The sequence below is a fragment of the Marmota marmota genome, unplaced genomic scaffold (genome assembly GCF_001458135.2).
Source record: "Marmota marmota marmota unplaced genomic scaffold, marMar, whole genome shotgun sequence".
NCBI lineage: Eukaryota > Metazoa > Chordata > Mammalia > Rodentia > Sciuridae > Marmota > Marmota marmota.
This window is the reverse complement of record NW_025999853.1, coordinates 37625216-37635255: the sequence shown is the minus strand read 5'-3', so window position 1 is coordinate 37635255 and position 10040 is coordinate 37625216. Positions and strand designations below refer to the sequence as shown.

At 41.0% G+C, this 10040-nt stretch overlaps 1 protein-coding gene across 2 annotated transcripts in view; it reads left to right on the top strand.

Annotated features, from left to right (window-relative positions):
* The first annotated feature begins 754 nt into the window (after positions 1-754).
* Myrfl (myelin regulatory factor like) overlaps positions 755-10040 on the top strand; it is a 119434-nt gene continuing 110148 nt past the window's right edge. Inside the window, exon 1 of one of the 2 annotated variants that reach the window (XM_048805177.1) lies at positions 755-1378. In XM_048805177.1, coding sequence (XP_048661134.1) covers positions 1333-1378 — 46 coding nt within the window. In that variant the 5' untranslated portion in view covers positions 755-1332. The remainder of the gene's footprint in view (positions 1379-10040) is intronic. The other variant, XM_048805182.1, reaches the window with a different exon arrangement.

Here is a 10040-nt window from a genome sequence, read left to right as displayed (position 1 = left end):
TGGGAGAACGACCTTAATTGTTAAGAATTGTACACCGTGTTATTTAGGATGTCATGTCAAGACATTGGCAACTTATTCTCAAATAACTCAGTCTCTTCCACCCCCCCCCCAGAAATTTATATATTAAGAGGGAAAAAGCAAAAGTGTCAAGATAATAATAATTAGTAAATCTAGATAAAGAGTATGTGGATATTTTGTGGTACTATTTTTGAGTTTTCTCTAGATTCACAATTTTTTTTCAAAATAAAAAGCTTGGCTGGGGGGATGCCAGGTATGTGGGCACACACCTGTAATCCCAGAGGCTTAGGAGACTGAGACAGGAGGATCACAAGTTCAAAGCCAGCCTCAGCAAAAGTGAGGTGCCAAGTAACTCAGTGAGACCCTGTCTCTAAATAAAATACAAAATAGGGCTGGGGGTGTGGCTCAGTGGTTGAGTGCCCCTGAGTTTAATCTCCAGGACCAAACCAAATCAAACCAAACAAAATGGTAAGTAAGAGGGTAGAATAAAGTTTAATTTCCTAATTGTATTATTCTTAAGCTGTTACTAAATAAATAATAGCTAAGTAGTGAAGAAAACGTTTATTTTGGTCTAGCTTTATATTTTGTAGTGGAATCAACTAGTAGCAAACCACATATTCAGTTGTAAGAATTATTAAATTGATAATGCAGATTTTGTTACTTTTAAGATAGACTTTTCATACTTGCTTTATGCTTTTTTTAAGAAAATCAACTAGAAGAAGTAGATTAAAGTATGTATTGAGGAATATAAGTTTTCACTGTAGGTTTGGAAATATTGGACAAATCCTAACTTTTCATTATCCCAAGCCTTTCTAAGTCATCTACTATTTTAGGTATCTAAAAGTAGATACCCCCTTTTCTAGGTTAAATGAAATTACTGTCTTTTCTTGGTGCTCGATAAATGGATCTGGTCGATAAAGGTGGAGATATAAATATATCAGTGTAAAAGGACAAATAAGAGATAAGACCATGCATTTATTGCCCACTTATGTAATTGCATGTGTCACTAAGGACAAAGGTCCTTAAAGCAAGACAAAAGGCAAAGTAGAAACTGCTCTCTGCATGAAGATAGATGGGCTTGCTGCCACTTCCCTCTTTGGGATTTTTTTTTCTACATGGTTGTATATTCTTCTAGTTTTATAATCATGTTTGAGAACTTAGCCATTTTTCTGAGCACGAGTTGATGGCGGAAGAGATGCTTTGCTCCAATAAAAAGAAAACAAGGATCTTTCGAGAGCATTCATAGACTGGGTCCAGAGGACAGCCCTTTCTTCCTGAGCTTTAAGAGGAAATATTGACTAGGACCACAGCACCATGGATGTAGTAGGTGAAAATGAGGCCCTGCAGCAGTTTTTTGAAGGTAAGAAGAGTCTGGTTTCCAACGGGAAGTTACCACTTCTGAGAAATGTCACTTTCGCAATTGCAATTGCACCTTCCCCTCATTTACTTAAAATTTGTCTTGAAAGAAACCCTATCATATTTAGATAACTCTCCTGAAGTTGGAAATGGAGCTTGTTTGCTTCATTGTAGGAAAAGTCGGTAGAATGGATACTGATTTTAAAAAACAGAGAATTTCCATCTTACAGCTTGGTTGTTAAGAATCAAAGAGTCAGCATATTTATTATTTATTACTTGTGTCCTCTGTGTTTTAAAAAATGTCAGATTTGTCTTATCTCTAAAGTGACTGAATAAAGCCCAAGAAAAATGTAAGATTTAACTTAAAATATTTTTAGTTAGTATAAAATACAAAACAGACTAAAACAGCAAAGAAACACCTCCTTCCTCATTCCCATCTTTCTGTTTTTCTCACAACATTTTGAAAGTATGTAACTGAATAGGATTTGTTTTTTCAATCGAATATCGTTTTTTTTTCTCAGGGGAAAGACATGCTGTGGACTATTACACAGGTTTTCTTCCTAGTGAGATCCTAAATGGCAGGACACCTGTTCCTCTTTTGCTGGGTTGATATTGATATTTGCTGGGTTGATATTTTGCTGGGTATGCTGGCAATGTCTGTGAAGCCTCGTCCTCTGTGCTGTTCTTCTATGTGCCAGAGGGAGGCTCCATGTCGGGTGGCTTCAGTGTGATACAGGTTAGCCGTGCTCAGACTCCCCGTGAAAGGACATGTGGCTGTAGGTATTTCCCAGGAACGAGAATGAGGAGAACTGAGGGTGCTCCAGGGCAGACGTGCTAGAGGACAGTCAGCAGTACACCAGGGACGTGCACCTGGCAATTCTTGTGCTTAGTAAAGTGCCTGGCAAATAACAGATGTTCAGAGGTTGAATGGAATTGATCAAATACTAAACAATACAGAACAATAAGGAGTGACAGGTCATATAAAAAAAATAGTCATTCTAGTCATCATTAGAAGGAATCAACATAATGCGGTAGTTTTCGTGGTTTGGATTTTGCCATAAGTGGCAAAAAGGAACATAAGAATAAGAGAATTATCATATTCCCTCCATCCCACAGTTCTGCTCGACAGTGGCCAAGTTAGCATTGCCCACCGGGTCATGTTTGAGTTGTTGCTTCGTTGTTATTGCCTGATTTTACATCAGCTGTAACTGTCATTTGACCAGCAGGTTACAAGCTCCAAGCTACAGTTGCATCTGCACTTTTTTTTTCTTTTAAAAAAAGAGAAATTATTAATGTAGTTTATAAATGCAAAAAGTCTACTTCACTTCCTTCCAGAACAAGGACAATTTAATCTATCTTCTGTTTATTTTTTTCTGGAAGAGTTATTAGATCCTGTAGGATTCCTATGCTGTCCTTGTTTGTAATATTTTCAGAGATCGCTATGGTTTCTATAAATTTCCTCTGTAGCTTGTGGTAATACCTGATTATTACAAAGTATATTGATGGGGGAGGAGTCCATTATCTACAAAAGAAAAGAAAATGCTCAGCGTTTTTCTTATTATCTTTGAGTGTATAGCTGGGACAGGTGGCAGACTTTATGAATAAAAAATACAGGCATTAGCTTAAGTGACTCCCTTCCCCTGAAAATCACAGAGCTAATTGTCATCTTAAAAAAATTTCTCCACTATTCAGCAAGCATTAAGCACCTACTCTATGCCAAGTCTGACGATCACCTCCTTTAAGTGGTAGCCCGTAGTGCTTTGAAACCTCTCCCTTGGATTTTAATGATTTCCTTTCCCTGGACCATTTTCAAATCTTCCTTAGAAGGAAGGCAGCAAAATTAGATATGGTGTTGTGACGAGAAGGGACAGTTGGTGCCTGTCACGCTCCCGTTGATATTCTGCTGTTTCTAATCAAATACAATATCATGAGAAATTTTTAAAAAACAAGGTCCAAAAGCCAAGAAAACTTTTGGCAAATTGTTATACACCTGAAAGCATTTTTCTCCATTTCCGCGGACTCTTTGTTCTAAGAAACTAAGCTCTAAATAAAGCATTTTTCCTTAAGAACATTTTTGTATTCAAGAACATCTGGATTGAAAAGCTCATCTTGAATTAGCTCATGCTGACTTTAGTTTTTGTTATACAATGGCCGACTGAAACTCCAGCTCCCTGCTGGGGTCTCTCTGGGTAGCTCTTAGGACCAGAGGCCGAGGAAGGGCAGGAACCTGCACACAGGTCCTCAGAGCAACAAAGAAGACCTAACCAGGAAGCTGCTATCAAACAAGCTTTGGACACTTTCTTTCCTGTCTGTCTGCTAAGATTTACATTTTCCAGGTAGCTGTTATCAAAAGAAGGTGGTGGGGATGCAGGGAAGGTGGAAACATTTGCTACCCACAAGCTGTCAGGAACACCACGGCAGAGTCCAGTGTTCAGGGAAATGCTGAAGACCTTGGAGCAGAAAAGCAGTGATGAAGTGCCCTGTCAACATGGGACGAATCGAGAAAGACTTCGAGGGAGGCGAGGCTGAACTGTTGTAGAAGAGAGACGTAGCTTGGGAAAAATGTCTGCATGGCATCAGTAGATAGCAGGCATTCAGTAGTACTTGTAGAATCAATGAAAGAAAAAAGCAGTGCAAAGAACTACACCTTTCAAGAGGTATTGAATTCTAACTAGATTTGGGTCACTCAACAAGTTCAAATGTAGGAAAAAAGAAAAAAAAGTGATTGATAAATGATCTAATGCCACCTTCTACTTTCATAGAGTCTTGTGTTCAGAATGCTTTCACAGAAAATGTCAGCAGTTTTGATGAGTGAGAAAGGTTACTTTCTTCAAGAGTAGGTTTGGTTCATCTCTAAAGATGGAGTTAGACATCTTGTTGCATGTAGCACATCTAAACTTCCCCCGCAGGGGTGGGAGTTTGTTCATCTGTGAGGCAGCTTCTCCTGTGTGGAGACAGCATGGACTTACAGAAGGAGACTGGGAATAAGAATGTACCAACATCAAGAAGAACCAGACAGATCTTGCAAGAGATTTAGGGTTATTTCAACATTTCTACCTGATGTTGGTAGTTGGTTAGAAACTGTGTTGCCTTGGAACAGAACATCCAGAATAAAGAGGCTACTGGCTTGGTGCCACCAAGAAGAAACCCCTTCTTGCATGCTGGGATCCCCAAAATGAAGGTGGTTTAATTACAATTTAATATGTGCCATGATGAGATCAGAGCTGACCCTGGTCACCTTCACACATGCTGCTGCACTAGAAATCTGCCAGCCTTATTGCCATCTTTAGGGAACCCTGAGACAAAGTCACATGGACAAACCCTTCTGAGAGCAGATTCCTCCCACCTTCTTTGATGTTATTAATGTGGTCATCATTTTCAACTTTGGAGTTAGGATGGAACTTCTGGCCAACTCAACAGTGTCTTGGAAGCTAAACATTCAACATAATGGCAATTTTGGAAAACATATAAAAGAAAATGATAGTCATTAGTATTAATCTCTGTTTGATTTGGTGTTGACCTTATGTGTTTTTTAAAACAAAAATGGGGATTATATTATTTGTACTCTTTAGTAATGGTCTTTTTCATGGAACATAGAGCGAATGTCTCTTATTATTAGTTATTCTTGCTGATCTACAACAGAGATCCACAAGCTATGATCCATAGCCCAAATTTGGCCTGCGGCCTGTTTTTACAAATAAAGTTTATCAGGACACATCTAATCATTCACATATTGTCTATGGCTGCTTTGATAGTGCAGTGTCAAGAGTTGAGTGGTTGCAACAGAGGCCATACGGCCTGAAAAACCTAAAACATTTACCATCTGGCTCTCTACAGGATATGTTGGCCAACCCTTCCTCTACAACTGAATGACTGTTATTTATTGAATACTTAGTATATGCTGGGTATAGAATCATAGTTAGGAACATGGATTCTAAATCAGTCATCCTGGGTGGGAATCCTGGCTCTGCCATTTATTTACTACCTCTGGATTAGAGACCAGTCCTCTGCAGGACTTAGCTCCTTTATTTATAAAATGGAGATAATTGTATTATCTCAAAATGTGGTTGAGGAGCCTTATGCATGGCACAAAGAGGTCAGTAACTGTTAGCTATTATTATTCTCATTGTTAATTATCACTTTTCTCCACTTACCATCAAAGCAGCTCTGTGTGGTTTTTATCCTCCCATGAGAAACACGAGGCTTATGGAGGTTAAGCAGCTTGCTGAAGGGTCATCCAGATAGTAAGTGGCTGCAGGATCATCATTGATTCCTTCCTTTTTTTATTCACTCAGCCAATCAAAAAATACTGGAGTGTCTCTCATGAGCCGGATGCTGTCCTAATGTACAGAGTATCAGTGGCCACAAACAGACCCCTGGCCCTAAAGGGGCACCTTTTCTAGCTGAAAGAATAAGAAGGAGATAAGATAACCTAGGGAGATACATAATAAAGATGATTTCAAAAATTCCTTAATTATAATAAAAATAGATGATGAGAAACTGAGGCAGGAGGATCGAAAGTTCAAGACCAGTCTCAGCAACTTAGGGGAGACAGACTGATGCATGGAGAGAGTGGGTTCCTAGAGCTATAGTGATCAGGAAAGACTTCTGAGAAGGTGACAGTTGAGGAGCTGGGAACTGAATAATGATCAGGAGCAAGTTATGCAAAAGTTTGGGAGAACACTCACGCACAGTCACTGAGTGTGGAATGGTTTGGAGTGGAGTGCGGAAGGAACAGTGAGGTGCAGGTGGTTGGAGTGTAGTGAGTGACAGTGGGGAGGGCGACAGCAGTAGAGTTTGACATTAGTTTGGGCTTTTATTGTCAGTGTCATGGAAAACTAGCTGAGAGTTTTAAGCAGTAGAATGGGCAGGACTGACAGATGAATGGGACGCGAGACTGAGGAAGACAGAGGAAACTGTTAAGGACGACGCCTCCATGTTGGATGGTTCATAGTGATAGGAAGATTCAGATGTGGAAGATGAAAGGAAGCACAAGTAGGTGTTTGTGTGTGTGTGTATGTGTGTGTGTGTGTGAGAGAGAGAGAGAGAGAGTAATCATTTGGAACATTTTACATGATACCTTTTAGATAGTGAAGTAGAAATAGGGAGGAGGTAGTTTGATCATTGAATCTGAAACCCAAGGAAGGGGTGGTGCTCCTTATGTCAGTCTGGGAGTCCTCGGCATGCAAGGGGTGCTTAAAGCTTCTGAGATTGGACGGGATCACTGAGAAGTTAGTACAGGCAGGGAGAAGGATCCTACAATGATGTTGAGGATCCAGTGAGAGCAACTAGCAAAGGCATGTTAAGTAAGGTGACAGGAAACCCAGGAGAGTACAGTGTTAGCTAGGATAGTGTTTTAGAAAGTATAGGCACCAATGGTGGAAATGTGTCTGCAGTACTACATAACTGACCAAAAAACTGGGGCAAAAGAAGTTTGTGGGTGACCTTCCTAGGTGGGAAGAAAGCCCAGTCACTGGGTTTGAAGAGAGACTGGAAGGCGAGGGGCTAGAATTGATAATACTTTGGAGAAACTCTGCTCTGGTATTAACAGAAAAATGGGGCAGCAGCTGGAAAGTGCAGAGGTCAGAGGGGTTTTGTCTGATCATTGGTGTGGTTTTGATTTTAAGACAGGAGATGTGAAGCATGGTTTGCTGGTGGAAATGATTCGGTATAGAGGACAAATACATGAGGCCGAGAGGGAAGTGGGTAATGGTGGGAGGGGAACCCTGGGAAGGTAGGTGTTTTAGTTAGCTTCTTTGCTGTTGTGACTAAAACCAGCACAACCAGCAATATAGTAGAGGGGGAAAGTTTATTTGAGGGCTCACAGTTTCAGAGGTCTCAGTCTGCTGACAGCAGGCTCAATTCCTCAGGGCTCGAAGTGAGGCAGAACATTATGGTGGAAGACTGTGGCAGAGGGAAGTGGTTCACATGATGATCAGAAAGTAGAGAAAAACTCCACTCACCAGACACAAAATATATACCTCAAAGCCATGTCCCCAATGACCCATCTCCCCCAGCCATACATGACCTGCTTTCAGTTTCCACTCAGTTAATCCCATCAGGGATCAATTCACTGATTAGGTTAAGACTCATCACCCAATCACTTCCTCTCTGAACCCTCTTGCATTGTCACACATGTGAACTTTTGGGGGACACTTCACATCCAAAACCATAACAGTAGGCAAGGACTGCACCTGAATGCCTGGCAGGGAGAGTGTGCCCTTGAGAAGCAGGAACACCTACTCTAGTAGGAAGAGGAGAATAGCAATAGCTGGGAGAGAAGTCAGTTTGGTAAATATCAAGGTGAGAACCTGAGATTGATTAATTCTGCTTTACCTATGAAGTGGAGATGTCCTAAGAGGGAACTGGTGGTGGGAGGGTGGCAGGCGACTATTTGAAGACTTAAAGAAGGACTAGTTGAGAACTTGAAGAAGAAGGAGAATAAGTTACAAAATTATTGTCTTAGAGAGCATATTAACTTCCTAGGGCTGCCATAACAGATTACCATAAACTTGGTGTCTTAGCACAACAGAACTTTATTTTGTCACATTCTGGAGGCCAGAAGTCTGAACTAGAGATGTTGGCAGGGCGGTGTTAACTTGGAAGGCTCTGGGGGGAATCTGTTCCATGCCCGTCTCCTGGCTTCTGGTGCTGGCTGGCAATCCTTTGTGTTCCTTCACTGATCTCTGCCTCCACCTTCACCTCACTTTCTCTGTGAATCTCTTTCCCTTCTCTTTTCTTTAAGGGACACTTGTCATTGGAGTTAGGGCACATCCTAATCCAGGATGATCTCAAGATTCTTAATTACATCTGCCAAAAATCCTTTTCCAATGAGGTCACATTTACTGGTTTTGAGAGGACATAACTTTTGGAGGGGTAGCACTCTTTCAGCTCACTAAACACAGTAGAAAAGCCAGTTTGCCAGGGCAATAGTAGGGTTGCTAGTCAGTGCAAAGTCCAGACTCAAAGTCAATGACTTTAATGGAGATCAGTCATAACACTTGTATGATTTTCCCAGCCACGTTCAGCTACCTAGGTGCAGGTTGAGCGTAGGTGAAGGGCTGTGCTTAACCAAAGTTGGGCTTTTCCCAGGTGATGCCACAGAAGGAGAGACAGGAGGAATGGCAAGAATTTGCATGGGAGGGATTGGAAGGATGGATACTGGTATCTGAGTTGGGTAATAAGAGAAGAAGTAGTGAGAAATGGGGTGAGATGCAAAAATGTGGGAATAAGGTCAACGGAAGGGGATCTGTGTGTGTGAAGACCTGTTAGAGCAGGGGCATAAGTGTCAGTGAACAGAGGGGTGAGCTAGGCAGAGGATACAATACTGATGTCAGAGGGTTATTGGTGATGTTAAGGACTTGGAAAGGGGTCATGCGAGGCGGTGTCTCAGGTGAGGTGGAGAAAAGATAGAGGTGAAGAGTTTGATGGTGAAGCAACCAGAAGTGATGGCAAGAGTAGTGTTGGAAAGGGGAAGAGAGGAAGGTGCTTAAGTATCCAGTGGAAAAAGGAGAATGACCAAAATGCTGATAGTCGCCATTAGTAGGAGGTGACCTTGTTGTTTGGCATATGGTTCAAATGAACTAAAGCTTATGAAGAAGAGAGGAGGAAAATTAGTCTGGAAACAGTACCAGAGACTAAGTAGAACACATCACCCTTTTTCAGGATCCAGGAATGTGTGAGAGAAAAGAAACCTCTAAGTGAGGTGCTCCATAATTTATCCATTTCTTATTGTCACACACTGAGGCCAGAACTAAACTTTTTACTTGTTCCTTGTAATGGAATTTCCCCTCAAATCTTTAATTACCTTGTATGAACCTCCCTAAAATAAAATTGATGACACACAGGATATTAAAAGCAATTAGGTCTTTGATTAGTTAATTATTGCCAAATTATTTGCTGGAAATTTCTAAAAAAAAAAATCAATCTGCAGACTGTACTTTTGCTACTACCTGGTATTAATTTGCAGTTTTTACTTAGAAAAAATTACTCTATGCTTAGAGTCCTTAACCTGAGATAATAAGATTCTCAGGGGAAAGAGGACAGAACCCTGTGAAATAGAGTAGAAATATGGATTTATGAATAATCAGTCCTACCTACAAGGAAGGCTCCATAGCCTCCATCAGATGCTCAGTGAGATCCATGACCCAGAAGAGGTTAGGAATCGTGGCAGTTGTCCCAGCTATTGCTGCTGCTCTCACCTGTGTCAAAGGAGGAGGAGTCAAAGCCTGAAGCCCTTGACCGGGAGGGTGTTCTCAGAATCAGGTGGGAGATTCTGGGCTGGGGCACGTTTCAACAATCAGAGTCTAGAAACTAGAGGCGATAGTCAAAATGTTGTTGAGGGATGGGAAAGGGTGATGTAACAGCATGATTAAAGGCAGTGATGAAGAAATTGCTAGCTGGTCGCAGTGACATATGCCTGTAATCCCAGTGACTTGAGAGTCTGATGCAGGAGAATCACAAGCTTGAGGCCAGCCTGGGCAATTTAACAAGACCCTGTCTCAAAATAAAAAATGAAAATTAAAAGGGCTGGAGATATAGCTCAGTGGAAAAGCATCCCTAGGTTTATTCCCCAGTATGAAAAAAAATTACTGTTTCCTCTTTATATTCTGAGTTGTTACTATATGAGTAAACACTTATACCCAAACCATATCATAACCAGAAAC